The sequence below is a fragment of the Periophthalmus magnuspinnatus genome, chromosome 13 (genome assembly GCF_009829125.3).
Source record: "Periophthalmus magnuspinnatus isolate fPerMag1 chromosome 13, fPerMag1.2.pri, whole genome shotgun sequence".
NCBI classification, from domain to species: domain Eukaryota; kingdom Metazoa; phylum Chordata; class Actinopteri; order Gobiiformes; family Gobiidae; genus Periophthalmus; species Periophthalmus magnuspinnatus.
The window spans coordinates 11717112-11735239 of NC_047138.1; the positions used below are offsets into that span (position 1 = coordinate 11717112).

General features: G+C 39.9%; 1 protein-coding gene across 1 annotated transcript; it reads right to left on the bottom strand.

Annotated features, from left to right (window-relative positions):
* Window positions 1-849: 849 nt before the first annotated feature.
* Window positions 850-16622, bottom strand: si:ch211-136a13.1 (HHIP-like protein 1). Its single transcript, XM_033977457.2, has 14 exons — window positions 15683-16622; window positions 10145-10418; window positions 9052-9331; window positions 8842-8967; window positions 8368-8511; window positions 7973-8085; window positions 6705-6845; window positions 6386-6460; window positions 5062-5188; window positions 4818-4963; window positions 3544-3625; window positions 3375-3457; window positions 2590-2940; window positions 850-1486 (listed from the first exon to the last, which is right to left on the bottom strand). The coding sequence occupies exons 1-14, from the start codon at window positions 15950-15952 to the stop codon at window positions 888-890; spliced, it is 2811 nt and encodes a 936-aa protein (XP_033833348.1). The 5' UTR covers window positions 15953-16622; the 3' UTR covers window positions 850-887.
* Window positions 16623-18128: the final 1506 nt, after the last annotated feature.

The following is an 18128-nucleotide window of genomic DNA, read 5'->3' on the forward strand; positions in this document are numbered from 1 at the left end:
ATCATCTCCCTCCTTTAAATCATCCCAGGACAATAGTGTTTGTATGTTGGCTGCTTAAGCTCAGCACACTCTTTGAGGAGCTTTACTGCTGGTTTTATTCTGCTTCATCTGGTGGCTTTATGTCTCTTTGATTTATGCAATTTAAATCTCTTAAAAGTCTGTTCACAATATGTGTGTGTGAGCTCACAGTCCTGTACACAGCTGGACAGCTGGACCTCCTCATCTCAAAACACATTCTGCTTCACTTTTGTTCTTCAAATGGATAAGATCAGGCCAAATATTATTACATACAATATAAAGTATAAAGATACTGACTCCCAGTGACTCTAGTGGACTGTCCTCACATATTTGTTTAAGAGTGAAACTTTCAAATAGACCTACTTTGACACACTTCACTCAGAATAAATAATGATAAGGAGGAAATATTCAGTTTTTGAGTGAGCTTTATTCATTTTACTACAAATTGGTGTCTACTTAACTTTAACATTCATTGTGCACAATGCTCAGCATTTATGTGTTTTTCTTAAAAAAAATACATTCATAAAAATATCTTCATAGCAAAAACATTTCCATTTCCTATAAAAACCTAAACTATGAAAAATGTGCAATTTTTGCAAGCCAAATTGATCAAAAAATGCCAACCCAGGTGAAATGTTTCAGTTTGCAGATTAACAGCAATTCGTATGTTTTTAAACTCATACCTCTTGACCGCACTGGTGTTGACCCTGTCACAGTGGTTATCTGTCTGCAATGGCCATTTTAACAGACAAGTATTCACTCTTTATATTTATAGGGCACATTTTTGAAACTAAGGGAAACAATTTGACGGCACCAATACTTCCTCTAAGTTGTAACAGGTCAACTAAATACTGTAGAACCAATTGTAACTAAGAAGTCCCGTAGCCACAGATGACCCCCACGTCCTCCTTGTGTGAGCAGTTGTGCTCTCCCACTTTGGACCTCTTGCACTGAAGTAGTGAGTACTCACTGCCCGAACACTCAACATTGTCCAGTTGGATTTTAACATTGTCCTCGGCTGCTCCCAAAATGGCTCTTTTCATGACCACCAGAGCAGTGCTGTACCCCAGCTGTCTGCACACCACAGTACCAGCCGCTCTGGTGAAGAGGTCATCACACACTGACCCCCACTCGCCGCGGATGTAGATCTCCACTCTGCCTCTGTCTGGTAGGCCGTTTGCACTGATGAGGCGCACAGAACCCGCACGCAGTTTCCTGCCCCTCTTTTGTCCTCTGCGCCTGGGCTTTTTGTGGATCTGGTTGCCCTCGCGAGTGTCGGCCAGTTTCTCTCCAAGTCGTACTTTGTCCTCTTTGGGTGATATCTGAGTGCTGTTTGTTGAAGTTCTGGTAGTTTTGTGCAAAGTTGATGTGGGTTTTGGGTTCCAATATGGTGGCCGGGGGGTTGTCCCAGACACAGGTGGTGTGGAGATGAAGGGGCTAGTCCTAGGTGAGGCTGTGGTCAGCACACCTGAGGGACACAGAGAACCATAACCTCATAACTTGAATGAACTGCATGTTCAAATGTTATATATCTGAGGTATATCCAGAGTTAGTCACATTTCTTTTGTTAACATACTTTTTCTTACTGCCATTTACAAATAAACCATCATCACATAATCTGATCACTCTCTGAGCATCCTCTGTATTTTGAAAGACTTAGACACAGACACAAAAAACAATGTCCAAACAAAAACTGAAGCAGAAACATTTATTTAATATTTAAATAAATTTGATACCTAATTTAAATAATGTAGTGCAATCAACTTACATAAAAAGCACATTAATCTTTTCTGTGGGCCAGCCATAGAGTAAACACTTAAGGATGAGTGACTTAAACTTAGACAGATGGTATTACCGCTGTACCTGAGTTTTACAGTTTTGTGTAGCATTTAACAAGTGTCTTTTTTTTGTAGACTTTAAATGCAAAAGTAATAAAATAACTGTGAATCTTAAATTAGTACCACAGAGAAACCTATTCATGAACAGTTACCTTTTATAAGTGCTTACCACATCCAGACCTGTACTTGGATTCTGTTGACAAGATGTATTTGTTGAAAGTGCTTGATCAAAATAAAGTATAGTTATTGTAAGTATTCATGTACTCATCACGAGCGATTTTAAAACAGAAAAAGTGCTGTTGTCTTTCAAGTTCTACTTCAGCAACTGGTCTCCAAAGCTTAACACTGTTCCATAAGCTGCCTTGCCCACACCCCTGGGTCCTTTTTGCCTTCTCTACCCTCCTGTTACAAAGTCTATGTGTAAGCAGCCATGTAACATTGTTTAGATGATGGATTAGGGGGCTTTATAAAGAACAAAAGATTGGTGAAATATTAAAATTACCACAAAGTAATAACACAATTGCAATTAAATAATGGGAAGACAAAAATGCCTCCCTTTAAATCTACAGTATATCTACAATTCAGCTGCCTTGCAAAATGTCCAACTACTAGCCACTACCTGATTCTAATTACACTTTGATTACAGACTAAATTCTAACCTTCTAAAATGCGTAAATTAAAACACATATGATTGCAGAGAGGAGCAGGATTCTCTTTGGCTTAAGGCTCTCACCTCCGCCCCGCGTCATGGTGGGGCCTGCCCTGTCTGAGGCCTGAACGGCGGTCCTGACAGCGGACGTGAGGGTAGGGGGAGGAGAGGTGGTGGGGGGAGCAGCTGGGGTGGCAGTAGTTGGCGGTAATGTGGTGGTGGTGGTAGTGGTGGCGGTGGTAGGTTTTCGGGTCGGACTCTTGGTCTGAGCCCTGGTCGTAGTTGGGGTAGTGGTCGATTTGGGCTTCCGGCGCGGGGGAGTGGGTTTAAAGATGGGGGGTTTTAAGGGAGGAAGGGGTCTTCTTGTGGTGGTTGTTGTGCTCTTCGTTGTGGTCGGGACGGGAGTCGTGGTCGGTTTCTTGTCGATTACAAACTCTGAAAGTAGAAGAGATAAAAAGATATGAATGAGAGTTACATTTGAGTTTATTATGATTCATATGATATTGTTTCATCTACAGTTGGCCCGCCCTATTTCACTACACTGATAGCAAACTTTATCCTTTATTTTTACAGATAGATGTGAAAAATAGTCTAAACATCTGTAGTAAATATGTGCGTCCAGCGGATGGCAATGTTTTCTCTATTAACAGAGTCAGTACTGCTACTTTTCCTTGCTCTAACAAAGGTAACCATGTCTTCTAGCCTTTTCTAACGACAGGAAGTAGTAATATTTGAATAGACCGGGGGAGTCCAAACCTTACCGCAAATATTCAAACACAGAAATTCCGGAGCCACCACACTTTTAATACTTTTAATAAAGCTTGGAATATGTATTTTATGTCTGTATCATAAAACTAGCGTAGTCTCACCTTCCTTAGGGTAGAAATGAATAAGTTTCCCTTTTATCTTGACAGGGGAAGGCTTTACACCGCACTTTCCAGGAGGTGCACGCCTAAGAACATAAATAAATATGTGTTTTCTGGCATCACTTATTATCATGAGATCCTCCCATCACAGTACACGCGACTGACTGGTTACCTGGATGGGTCCACTACTTTATATATGACTCCTGCTCTGGCTGTCGCGCTGGGAGATCCTGTGGCCAAGAAGTACAACTCCCCTGAAAACAGAAGTTTAAAAAGTTAACATTTGTTGAGGGAAAGATTGTACATAGAAAGGATACACATTTCGAAGCCAAATCATGTGTTTGAAACAGATGAAGTGCCCAGTAATCAGCGGTGTCGTTTTTTAATTGGAAGCAACTGAAGCTAAAATTACTACTGTTGGTTACTTTGAAGTTAGGAAGACTAGTTTAGTAGGAATTTTTGTTGTTGTTGTTTTTTTTTTACAAGAAAGAACTTTTTGTTTCTCATAACTTGCTTTTGTTCACTAACTCATTTTGCACAAGTATATCTACCGTATACTTCCAGATGAGCGCAAGACGCAGTTTTCCCCACTGATGGCATGTTCATAAAAAATACTCAAATTTTGATATTAGTAACTTGACCCTTGAGCTCGCTACAGTATATTTAAAGTGAAACTAAACACTAAATCACCTTTTTTGCTACAAAACTATACTTTGTATTAATAGCATTGTCAGTTCCTGGTCATTTTTTGGCCATTTTTAACACAAACTAAGTAAATCTTTGCAGCTTTGTCTTCAAAAATTTAGTGTGTGTTGCCTTCAGAGACAGACACTGCACTTCCAAGTACTATGTGACATCACACATGACTGCCCCGGTTACAACCAGGTGTTTTCGATTACAAACACCTGGCTGCAGGTGCGGAGTTTTAAATGTGGATACCTGTGAATACAAATCAGACTGCTCCTCATATGCCCTGGCCCCGCCCCTCAACCTCAGTCACCCCTTTAGTTCCTCAGATATTGACCAAGTTAACAGCTCTATTTGAAATGTAGTTGTGGGACAAGTTTAGGTGTTTAGTCCCACTAAGCAAAAGACAGCATATGACATTAAACACAGAACTTTCACTTGTCTCCTAACTCAGTGTTATTGGCCTGTAGATGGGAATTGTTGTGGAATTAAACTCAATCACACTGTAGACCTAATATGAAACAATCAAATGTAATGAAGGCAATGAAAGAAGGTTAAAAGCAGACATCTTACCATTCTGTAAATATATAACTGATTTGTGGCCCATTTTTTAGTCTTTAATGCTAACTTTTAATATCAAAATTCTCGTGTTTTCACGTTGGAATACTTGTCTTGTTTGGTTCAAAATTTGGCAGCGTACTGAATAACAAATTATCAAACCTATAATGACGATAATTCCATAGCACTTGCGGTCCTTACCTGCCTCATCCTCGGCAAAGGAGATGATGTACTTATAGTAGCTGTTGATGAGTTTGGGGAAGCGACAGGTTTGGTCTCGTCCCATACAAATCTCATTATACTGCCATTCTCCAGTCAGGGTATTTTCCTTCAAAGACATCAGACGCCTACAAACCAAATGATATGTTATTATGCATTATTGTAATTGCATATCGTTAAGTACTTGCCATGTTGAAAGATAAACGTCCAAATTTGAAGCACGCACCCGCTCATAAAGTCTCCAAAAATGTAGAGTCCATTGAGGTTTGGCATCTGACAGCCCCGGTAGATGTACCCGCCCGTCACGGATTTGCCCAGTTTGTGCGGGTATGCAAAGATAGGTAGTATGTCGTCTGCAGGAATAAAAAGATAATAAAAGAAAAACATATTTGAATCAGAAAGTGGTCGAAATTCGCCTTCTCATTTTGAAATAAAGCAGTTATTTCAATATTGTGTTATGAAAGGTAGTTTGTTCATTATTAGTGTGACAAAGTGGTCTTTTTTGTCCCGGGTTTGTTTTGTTTAATCTTTGTTTAGTTATAGTTCACCTTCAAGTTAAATACCACGCATACACAAGTTACTTTAAAGATATTTTATTTGCTCAAACCTATTCATTTCAGTTATACAATTCAGTTAAACACATCCTTTCACTACTTGAGTCTCCACATGGTCCAGACAAAAGACGTGGCGTGCCCAATGTCGGACGTTTTTAAAGCCTTGGGGTGAGATCTGGCTTGAGTTCCTTTTTGTTTCAACGTCTTTGTGTACTTTGGTTTCAGTATTATAGTGTTTCTAACCTAATGGACATCTGTGGAATCATTAGTACTTACCTGGGGGAGGGTTGAGGGATTTTCTTTCATTTTGTTAATTTCAAGTTAAGCACAGTTATTTTTTGTAAGTATGTTGCCACGTTTTACCACGGTGAATTTGAATACGTTTTGTTGAATGGGAATTTTTTTCTGAGTCTGTCTCCTGCTTCAGACCACATTGGCCAGCTTCCCCACAATAGGCATTACGTTATGTCTTCCTGCAGTTATGGGATTTGAATGGGACAACTCTGAGAGATGTTGTTGCTAGTGGCAAGGTAGTTAATTATGCAGGGATATATTTATATTATGTAGAAAAATTCCCTGATATTTTAATTTTAGCTACTCATATATGTGTGCCTGTGAATCATATCCAGTGCATCAGAGGTGACTTTTTAAACTAACTATATGACATCCCAAAATAATACATAAATCACTGAATTTTACTAAAGTTTGTGGACCTTACGACAGATTTTAAACATTAATATCAGCAAATATCACGTGCAACTGCAAGACCAATCTGATGTCAGTTTTGCCTAGAAAAAATACATATTGGGCCATCGCTTCTAACTTAACTCAGACGTGTCTAGTTACAGTACTTTGCACTTTTCTGACCTAAAAAGATCAAGTCTGGCTAAGGTTAAAAGCTCAAGTGCACATCTGTCCTCATTTCTCTTTAAGTGCAGCGATAAATGTCCAACTTTAAAGTGAACATCAGTGGAAGGGCCCCAGTGTTGAACTCACCCAGAGATGAGTTCTGACAGAGTTTGCGGTCGTAGCAGCTGAAGCCTTCTTTTGCTCTCCAGCCATAGTTCCCTCCTTTCAAACAAATGAGCAGCTTTAATGCACAGTAAATACATATACTTTTTAACTAAAGTAAATTATGTTATGACATTAGATTCTATAATAATTGTATTAGTAGAATTTGATGTTCTAGCAGCTGTAGTGTTTTTGCCACTTTCATGTGAACTACTACACAAACACAAAGCATAGGGCATATTTGGACATTTATCAAATCAGAGAAGTGCTGCACACACCAGACCAAATACTGTATATACCATACCTTTCTCTATAATGTCCACTTCCTCAAATTTGTTCTGTCCCACGTCTCCACAGAACATCCTGCCTCTGCCGCTGCCTGTCACTGGGTCACCGCGGTCAATGGAGCAACGCCACATGTTACGGACTCCATAGGCATATATTTCTATAAGGACAGCAGTTAGACTTATTTAACCATCCATCAACTGAAGAAACTACATAATATACAGTATTTGACTTGAGTAACATTCAGTAACAACCCTCTTACTTGACTTTTATATTAATAATGCATTATGTATTACCATATTCACACTAGGCCCAATGCTCTGCCCCCCAGCTTTGGAACTCTCTCCCTCCTGATCTCCACACCTTAGACTCTCTTCCACTCTTCAAATCCAGACTCAAAACTCACCTGTTCAGACTGTCCTATCTCTTGTAACCAATCACACATCTTTTATCAATCAGTTATTGTATTTGTATGTTTTTATCAAATTTTTATCTTGTTCAGTGTTCTTGGGTGTTTTGAAAGGCACTTATAAACAAAATGGATTATTATTATTATTAATGTGGATGAAGTGTCTTGCCTAAGGACACAATGACAGTTTACACATGAACCTTTAATGCTTCTCTGTGGCACCTTGTTTTTCTAGCGATTTCTTATCCAAATGCTAACCAGACCCAACTCTGTGGTAAGTGCTTATGTATTGTTCTATATATGAAGAGTTCAATAGCAAAACCAGATATCTCCATTTTGAAAAAAGCCAAAAAGGTTTGTCTTTTTGTTACAATTTTCTAAACATATTATAAGTGACAATAAAGTAGAGTGGATTTTATGAAGAAGGGAATATATTTTGATAGCAGTGAAATATGTTTTGCTTTTGAAAATATTACTATACTAAGATACAAGCCTCCGATGACTTTTTCAAATTGTACTTATCTGTTTTTGCAAATGAACCTTTCAGATGTATACTGGATTGTTTCAATATGCGTTTCCCTGCTCATCCAAGCCTCTTCTTCAGTTCTGGTCGGATGGTGGACACTGCCTTATGTCTATCTGAAGGGAGGAGCTAGCTCCACTGAAACTAACACATCTATTGAGCAGCAAAACATCTTCACTCCTGCACCTTTTTGCCCAGAAGACACATTTTAATTTTTTCTTTTACTACGGATCATACCTGGACAACTGAGGGATTACACAGACAATGCCCATATTGCTATTTTATGGAGTTGTGATAAGTATATTTCTAATACGTAATGGAATTGTCTATTATCGACAACATACCCCTTATGTACCTGGTTTAGAGTTCTTCTCCCCCACAAAAGGGTTGTCAGACGGGATGCTGTAAGGCGCTCCATCATCATTGTTATCCACATCGATCCTGAGCACTTTACCAAGAAGCGCGGACCTTAAGAACAGACAGACAGATAGTTTTACCTTCAGCACGTTTTTTTTCGCAGTTCAGCCTGTAGCAGTGTGTGGCAGCCCGCAACACGTAGAGTCAATATTAGACTTGGCTGGGTGTATCCTTCAGCTTTCCCAGAATGACTAATGCAGCATGTCAACAACACCGCCATATACAAGTGACAGTGTCTGGGGAGAACTCAATCAGATCTTTCAAGGAATATATGCGCAACTGATTATGTAATTTTAAATAACCTATGATCGTGGAGCATTAATAGATTCTTACTTGTTTTGTGAATTGCCAAACTTTCCAAAAGGGTCACCAGCACGGCCTCCGTCACCGATGAAGATGTACAGGTAACCGTCATGACCAAAAAGAAGCTGGCCGCCATTGTGATTGGACGCTGGTTCCACTACCTCAAGGATAGTCCTAAACAAAAGCAGATTTTATCAAACTTTGACGTTATTAAGCAATCCAATGTGTTGCAATAGCATTTAAAAATACTAAACAGTCTATCTTTTGTAGGGTGAAAAGTATAAATACTCATCGGTATGTCGCTAAGTCCAGCAGGTGGTATATGTTACGCAGTGCACATAGAAATCTAACAATAATCAATCAATATAAAATGTATTCTCAAGCAGTTATGTGAGTTATATGTTTCAAACTATAAACCTTTGCATTTTCCACATTTAAGTAACCCTCTGATTTGAAATGCGTTGACCAAAAATTGTGTTAAACGTGTATTCCCAAATGTCTCACCTCTCAGAAGAGTGGTCCAGCTGGTTGTCATCATGGGCTGAAAGCATGAACTCACTGATTCGGATTTTCTCCTCCTTCTTCACTGACACAGAGTAGTAAACATAGGCTTTCTTCACTGTGCTAAACCTGGATTGCACAATAACTGTTTTTTAAGCAAACACTAGCAAAACTAAAATCCATTTGACCGTTTTTTATGAGCGTCTTGCAAACCTTGGGTGCAGGGCGATGCAGAGGAAACCCCTCTCATCTCCAGCCCAGGGTGAGGTGAGCACAGCCTGGGTGAGGTTGAGGAAAGGTCGATCGATCCTGGAGCCGTTGGGCAGGTAGACCCACACATAACCCAGCTGTTCGGCCACAAAGAAGCGATGAGAGCCGTCGTCGGCGTGAATCATAGCCACGGGGTTACGCAGCCCGTTAGCAACCTCCTCCAAACACAGCTCCAGGCAGCCTTTAGGGTCCTCCCGCACAGACCCCAGGTTAGCATTTAGCTCTGTGGAGGTAAGTACAAGTCAGCAATGAATGTGATAATATGTGAGGAACAAGAACCAGTTTTCCCAATGAATTACAAGGAATTTTAAAATGAAATATCTAAATTCATTCATTGTTGAACCTGATCACTTTAATTAATGATTAAACCACAGAACAAAAGTGTGCATTTAACCATTTTAGCCACCACCCTCTTTGTAGACCTACAGAATGTTGTTATCTCTCCTGAAACTAAGTAATATCAACATCATATACCACTTCTTTTTTTTTTACTTTTACTTTCATTTCATCATCCAGAAATAGTCAGTTGCGTGGAGAAAATAGAAGCCAGGGTCTGTGTGGCATTGTGATTCATTTCTGGTTCTGGGAAATTGCTGAATGTCTCTCCCCGTTCTTCCCCCTTTTTAATTGAAGCAAACATTAACCAAATTTGTTGTCAAAGTGTGCTGCCATTTCGTATCTTAGTTTGTTGGTATCTAAAATCACTCCTCAGGCTGGGCACTATGCTGGATCACTTTTTTCATACTAAACAATCACATTTTTCAATTTGACTTAATAAACAAATAAAAATGCCTTTCATTAATTACTGAGCATAAACTATATATACTTTAAACATGGTCAGTTAACAGAAAAGGTCAGATTTCTTCCAATACAGTCTTTTACTGACAGAGGATTGGTTGTAGACCTCTTTATTAGAAGGACCAAAGCTGATCATTAACAATTTGAACTCAAGCTCAATTCAAATTTATTTTTTCCCTGCTTTAGTATTTGGCCTATAAATGCTTTAGGATTTCATGATGTGCTTTCCTGCTCATACCTTCATTGCTCAGGACATTGGGGTAGCAGTATTGCCGGTCTTTGAGTTCCAGGAAGTCACAGAAGAGTTTGCTGTCCTCCTCTAACGCAGATGTCATGTTGTAGAGCTGATGGAGCTCATTTGGGCTCCGCTGATCCTCCAGCAGCAGGCTCAGGGTGTAGCGACACTGGCGCCAATAGTCCAGGCAGTAGTCTTTACACAGGCCAGGCAGCAGCCGCATGGGCGTGTTGGCATCCTCTGCATCGAACAGGTGCGCTGCATAAGGAGAGCACTCCTGCAATCAGAGACAAAATACTTTTTAATGACTGGCCAACAATGGGGTCAAAAAGACATAAGGCATATTGAAGAGTGTACGACAGTGTTTTTGTTGTTTTTTTTTTTTTTATTGCTCCATTCTACTGGTGAATAGCTAATGCATCATTCATTTTCAAACTTTGTAAATGCCAACTACGGAATAAGCATAGTTATTTTTAAAGGAACACTATGTAACTTTCTGCAGGTGGGACGATTCCATACAAATAGAAAGTTAAAGTCATAGCCAAAGCCATTTTCCATGGAGATATACCACACTGCGGAATATTTTAAATAGGGATTTTCTAACTTTTTCAGTGGAATAAAAACAAAAAACAAACAAAAAAAACATACTTTAATTTTAGTCTATTTTTTAGCTAAAAAGTGACGCAATGGGCCTTTAAGTGTCACTATCACGTGTAGTTAAAAGTGAAGTATATTGCAGTTAAATGTGCTTGTGGTTGTTGTGGCGATAAACAAATGCCCAAATCCAACAAATCACGGACAGAATGGATGATTGTTGGACAAAACTGCTGGTTGCATAAGGAGTCTACATTTGGTAAAGGGAGGAGCATGTGGAAATGTGGTAAGTGACCCGTCAGGACACATCTAGCAAAATGACTATATCTTAAGTGACACCTTGTGAATAAAAAATTTATTTCATTGTATGTATTTCTCATGTTGAAGCTCTGTGCTCCTTACAACTGTCAGCCTTGTATACATTTAGTGTCCCATATATAAAGGGATACTTGGAAGGTTAGTCAGTTATTAAGGCCTGACCACACTGTCCACACCCAGAGCAGCCCACAGAGTATCCCAGGACAGTTCACGTGGACGAAGCTTTGAAACTGTCACTGACCACAGCCGTGTCTTTATGTAGGAGGTGACCAGATCCTGACATTATTTAGAACTAAAGCAACTTTGGGTGAACTAGACTGAACCATAACTGCTAGCTTAGAAACAAAAAACAATTGGCCTACAAAGCCTCAGTTTTAGAGTCGTAATTCATCTTGAACTGCAAAGTAAACTTGGGTTGAATTATAAAGTATATAAAAATTAAACATTTCATACATTTTATTTAGACGTCTACAAAGAATAAGAAGCTCTTTAAAATATGACCCATTCTATGCACCGGAAAAAACATTATTGGATGTTGTGATATCACCTGAAACCCAACAATACAAGAGATCAGACCTACAGGAGAAAGACATTATTCTTCTTCACAGAGCCCCTTTGTCTGAATATTTAGGCATGGGACAATACCAGCCATCAATTACACTAATCGGCTTTGTTGTCAGCAGTGGGTGCAATGACTCTCAGGACTCTCTGGTGTCTCACTGCGGTGGTGAAACAGTTTGATGCTTAGCACAGTAACGCACAACTATAGTAGCTAGCTTCAAAGTTGCTTACAAGATACATCATAGTGCATAAATGGTCTTTAATGTAGAGCAGTGGAAATGGGCATTTTGAGTTCTGGAGAGGGGAAAAGCCTTAATTACACACATCTAAATATTTAGCTGAAATAAACAAGTGAATTTAGCCTGTTATAGCTCCAGGACCTTTGGGACCAATGCTTTTACAGATCCACATCAGCATTACATGATTTCTCTGGGACTGAACATGAGCAGCCCTTGTTAATTAACCAACATGAAAGTGTGTTGGACAGACGTGAAGAGTGTGTGAAACAGCTTTAGCTTTACAGGGCAAACAATGCTCTGTTCTGCTTCAGCTTTGGCCAGCACTTTTCCAGCTCCAGATGGATGCCTCATAGATAGTCCATGATTCTGTACAGTTTGATATCTGTCTTACATTTTGCAAATGGCAAATATTTAAAAGTGTACAATGGGAGAAGGATTTCAGAGCTTGGTGTCAAACTATTTAAGAGCTGTTACAACTTACTTAGTTTAGAAGAGTCCAACCAAAGTGACTAACGTTTGTCCTCACTGTCCATGTGGATCTGATTTGGTTTAGAGGACACATGAGGATCAAGGTTTTAGGTAGTTTTATCCAAAATAGAGCATGGCCCTTATTTGGCACTGAAGAAAGTAATCATTGTTGGGACTGAAACAACCTCCTTTTATGAACGATGCCTTGACATAAAACTGATAGTGTATTATCTCAGAAAAGTCAGATATAAAATGAGAACGACCCGTGTGATATAAATTACTGTAAACAGAGATTATTTGACCATTGATGGTACACTATGTAACTTTTCTTGTGGGGGGTCTGCTATCTGCTTGTCTCTATGAAGATATTATTGCTTTACCTGGAATGTTCGACAGTATGGCATTAAACTATCTATGTTGCATTCAGTGAATTATTGCAGAAAAATGTGAGTGGGCTTGCCTCTCTACATCTGACCTGTAATTTGGTCTGGTGACGTCAAGAATTTGTTGAGATTCCAGGAAAAGCAATAATATCTCCACAAAGTCAAGCATGTGGCGGACCCTCCATGAGAAAAACGGCAGACATTTTTGGTTTGAGGAGCTATGGGGGTGCTAAGTTCTTCAGTGTGGGCGCTCACTTTGGAGCCTTTTATAGTAGTGAGCGAACCCCATTCCTCCACCATGTCTGAGTCGCTGTTTAAACAAGTAATTAACCCCTGTATTGATTGATAAAACCTAATTATTGTATTCTCATTTTGAACACTGTAGTTGCCAAATGAACATCTTTTGTCAAGATTGGATGTGCTGTGAAAATGGGTCTTTGGGGGAGCTATGGTAGAGCACTGGCCATTTTAGGAGAGGCTAGTGCCCCCTTAAGCCCCCTCCTGGTACCACCCCTGCATAAAAATATTTTAAAGCAACATATTTTGTCAACAGTACTTCTTCGCGAAACCACTCCCTGTACAATCCTTTCAAATGACCCAAACATTGTAAAATCAATACTGCAGACCTCAACATCATTCTGTTTTGATATTTTAACACAGCCCTATGTGTATGAATAAAGTAATTTTAATAAAACTATTAAATGCACCTGCCCAACTGACCTGATTCGTCCTTATATAATAAATGAAGTGTGTGAGTGTCCCTCAGTGGCAGGAACTGAATATATCCTGTCTCCTCGCTGTGAAGGAAATGGTTGTTTGTTTGCTCAGTTAAGCTCAGGGATGAAGAAAATCCCTCTCTCCTCTCCTCACTCTCCATCTTTTCTCCCCTCTCTCTGTCTATCTCTGCTGTTTCAGTGATAGGAGACTGTACCAGGAAGCTCCAGCGGGGCTCGGAGAACAGAGGGGCTCAGTCTGTGGAGTTTACCCACGATAAGTGCCTTGGCAGCGGGGAAACCTAACCACCTCCTGGGCCTCTTTAACTTCTATATCACTGAGAGCAGCATGAGTGAGGCTCCAACCTGAAACCAAATACCTTTGAGCTGACTTATATAATCTACTGGTCTGGACTGCACACATTATTATACCAAGAAATACTGTATGCAATATTTTGGTACTATTTTACAAAACACGTTACACGTTATAAAGATAGAGTATTAAGTTTACTAAGCCAGAATCATTTGGGTACCTGACTTTCTCTTTGTAAATTACAAAATTTCTCAGTTTAGGTTTAGGTTCGTCTGAAAAAAGCTGTTCTAAAGTCTTGCACACGTACACAAATCTATGCATGTGGATATGAACCATGTGCCAATGTTAAGAGTTAGACAGATTTAAATACCAACTCTTTTCATGGTCATGTGAAAATCAGATACCATAGCTTTCATAGACTTTTTGTTCATTATGTGCCTTACATTGTGTATGAAGCATAGACGCTATAAAGTGGACTAGTGAGTGTGACATCACCCATAGCTTCAGTCAAATGAAGCTCATCAAGGCTAGCAGTTAGAGGGGCAAATTTGGAGCCAAAGAATTACGACTGCAAGTATCATAGCAACCAAAGAGCCAATCGAGAGCGAGACTGACGAAGGTAACAGCGCTTCTTGCCTACGTCACTGGTTTAACATGGAGGAGGCACTTAACAACACTGTCATTCAAACCTGTTGTTAATGCTAGCGGGGCAACCTTGGGTAAAGAAGGTGCCTGATTTGTCTGTTATTAATGTTCATATCTAGATTCACAGACACAATAGTGAAATAAAAATACCAGGATCATGTAGAGTGGGTTAATATGACTGTTTTAAGGCCAAAATAACAACCCTGACAGCAGCAGTTATGGAGAGAGCGGTGACAATTTTTGGAGCCAGATTCAATGGAGCCAGAAGCGCACCTATGATCACTTTCTGTTTGGAGTGCAGCAGCTAGCAGGTTCGCTATGTCCATTTATATATACAGTCTATGGTCTTTCTTCATGCTTTAGTAAGGATAATAAAGACAGTTTTTATGAAGTTTTACATTTTTATATTCTCTTACAAAATATTATATTAAAAGATGCACGATTTAAAAGTAATAGTGAAGTGACTATTTCTACTATAACTGATGCTGTTACACACAAGCCCAGTCCTACGTGCTCTGCAGCATGCTCTTTAAAGCACTCAGAAAAGAGAAAGGCTTGCAGGTCTATAATTATAATGATAGAAACCTACACTTTAAGGTCAAAGGATTTGTCAGCACCTTTTTATGGAGCATGACGTAACTTTTCAGGGGAGTTTTGGGTGAAAATTTCTAAGATTTTACTATGGGTTTGTACTCAGATGAGTTACTTCATAGGGGTATTTCAACCATCCCCTGCTGTGTCTTTTCATTGGCAGTCTGCGCACAAGCCGTGCCAAGTCAGCACCTACTTAGGCATGAATGACTCAAAAATTACGCAAGAAGCTGTAGGCTTAAATAAAACTGAATTCAGCTTTCAACTATTTTGTATAAAAGAGTTACCAAGAAATGCTACTTAAACTTTGCTCAAAGTAGCTAGTAACTTTGAGTAGTATATGTCATGTGTACTTTAAAGGGCCTATATTACGCAATTTTTATCTGTTATAATGTTGCTTCCTTATCAAAAACATACCTGGAGTTGTGTTTTGTTCCATTCACACATATTTAACACACAAATCCTGCATATTTAGCCTGCGTTCTTTGCTCAAACTGAAAACACTCTGTCCCTCCTTGTGATGTCATTAAGTGGTAATACAGAAAGCACTCTACCGTACACCTTCACTAGAATCATTTGAATAGTCTGGCAAAACTTTAAAGCTACAGCTATGGTCTTAGCCTCATTGAAAAGTCTTCATTATTACATTAATTGGGAGAGGACATCCACATCACCGTGTTGTTTTTTTGTTTACTTCTATAACTGTTGCACCATACCTGACACAGGATGCTGCGTATGTACCTGCCGCAGGTGGCAAAGCCGGAATTGTCGAAACCCTCCATGATGCTGTGGAACTTGAGTGATATGGCTTCATCTTTCTCCAGGTCACAGCACCCAAACTTGGAGTACTCCTTACAGAAGACCAGGGGCTGCCGGGGGCCAAATGGAGGCTTGTAGTCTAAACACTGGGGATGACTGCTTCCATGCCAGGTTTGGAGTAGGAATAGCTGGACAGTCAGGAGCACATTGTAAACCTCAAAGCTCATGACTGAAGGGAGGAAAAGTTCTCACAGATCAGTGAAAAATCCACCTTGTCAAGAAAAGTTTAGGAGTAACGCCAGCGGAAGAAAGCTATTACATTTTACACAATGTTTTAAGTACAGGTGTGACACAGGAAGTTAGCCCTGATGAGAAACTGATGACCCCATTTGGTGTGTTTTCTAGTTTTTAAGGGTCTTTGCAGTTTGTCTTTCAAGCAGACGGACCCAGCATCACACCTGCCCGCGACTCAAAAAAACCTCCTCACATCACAGTAGAACTATGTGTCAACAAAAGTCATGTGATCACAGTCCAATGAGGATAATGCAGACCAGCTTCACTTCAGAGAGGTCTTCAAAATCTCGCTAGAATCCAAAATCTTCACAGACACACAAAAAAATGGATTGAAAAAATCGAAATGTTTACTCCTAGCTTGAGTGGAACATGTGCTCACTTGCAGCAGCAGCCAAAGCAGAAGAGTAGAGAGCTTTCATTGAGAGAGAGCCACGCTGCAGGCTGCCTTAGATCCCTCCTACCGCCGCGTGTTGCCTTCTCCTCCTCCTCTTCCTCATTTACTCTTCCATGTGCCTACAAAGACACAGGCATTCCTTTCCATAGCATGCGGTCTACATTACCCTTCAGTAGCAACTTTCCAGCTTGCCTCCCTCTCAGTGCGCTAACCTCTCCTTCTCTGCTCTCCCCCGTAGCATTCTCAGGCCTCCTCCTCCTCCATGTCTGCAGTCTCCCAGACACACTCTCTCTCTCTTTATGTGAGGAGCTGTGTGGTCAGATGAATCGAGACGTGTGCTGGAGCCAGACACCAATGGATTCTCCAGGCACAACACCGCATGGTAAACAGTGCTGCTGGCTAATGTTTATGGTGAGATGCTCTATAGCTGAAGGTCCTGCAAAATATGACACATTTTGCATGTCAGAATGTAAAATGATGCATTATTTTTGTTCGCTAATCTTCTATTGCATTCTATAGGCACATACTAATACTACCAAAGGCTTAGATAACCTGGGTAACCTGAAAACATAAATCACCTTGGCAATTTGGACTGAACATAGAAGCCGATTTTGTAGCTTGCATAGGCGGACACTTAGCCTAATGTTAAACCAATGGAGATTTTAAGATGCTAGATACTAAGTTTGCATTCATTCAAAATATTCTGACGTTATAGCATGATTAGGGAGATCAGATTTTCAAAAGTATCCTAACTTGGGATGGTTGAGGGACTTTGCGTTTTCATTTTCAAGCACATTTTTCTGTATTTTAATGACAATATATTGCCCAGTTTACTGATGGCGGGTCAAAAATACCTGTGAACCTGTGAAATTTTTTGCATAAAACTGGGACAAATTATTGGTTTTGGATAAATTTGCTAGGACAAGGGACACAGGGCTCAAAAGTGGAACTGTCCCGGGTAAATAGGGACGTCTGGTCACTTATGACATATTTACCAGTAGTAACCCAGGAGATTATGGTTAACTTTTTTACTTTTTTATTACATATGCTATGGACATTTGGTACGTCTTGCCCCACACATTTTGCCGTTCTATCCCAAGCTCTATAGTTGTCAGCTTTTAAGCATCTCATTAACTCAGATTTAGCATCCAATTACTTTGACTCATCACAGGATCATTACAAAAGCCAAAGCCAAACATTGCAGGAGTGAAGACATTTCGCTGCTCATCCAAGCCACTTCTTCAGTTTTGTCCAGTTGACAGATTTAACTTCGGCTTTTGTTATGGATCAGACCTGGACGACATCACCACAGGATCACATATGAGGAGTGCTATAACATACAGATCGCTTGTGTTTGTTACTTTAGCTTAGTCGCTCTGCTATCTTTACCCTTGTGTAATTTATGACACATTTTTCTGTAATAGCTTATCTGATGAAATTGTAACTTCAGGGACAAGCTGATATATCTGCACCTCGCAAACCACTTTCCCATTAGCGTTAAAGAAAGATTAAGACCAGTAGGACCCTATTGGAGAGAATGATGAGTAATGGTGTCCTGTGGTCTGAGTTTACATTGTGTCTCTGTCCATGTGTGCACCATCTGTCTCTCATTATGAGTCAGGCTCTTCTTAAATCAGATGAGACTCCATCCATCTGTCTGCTGCACTCAAGTCATCACTCTCCCCCATACAAAACTAATACAGCCCAGACACCTT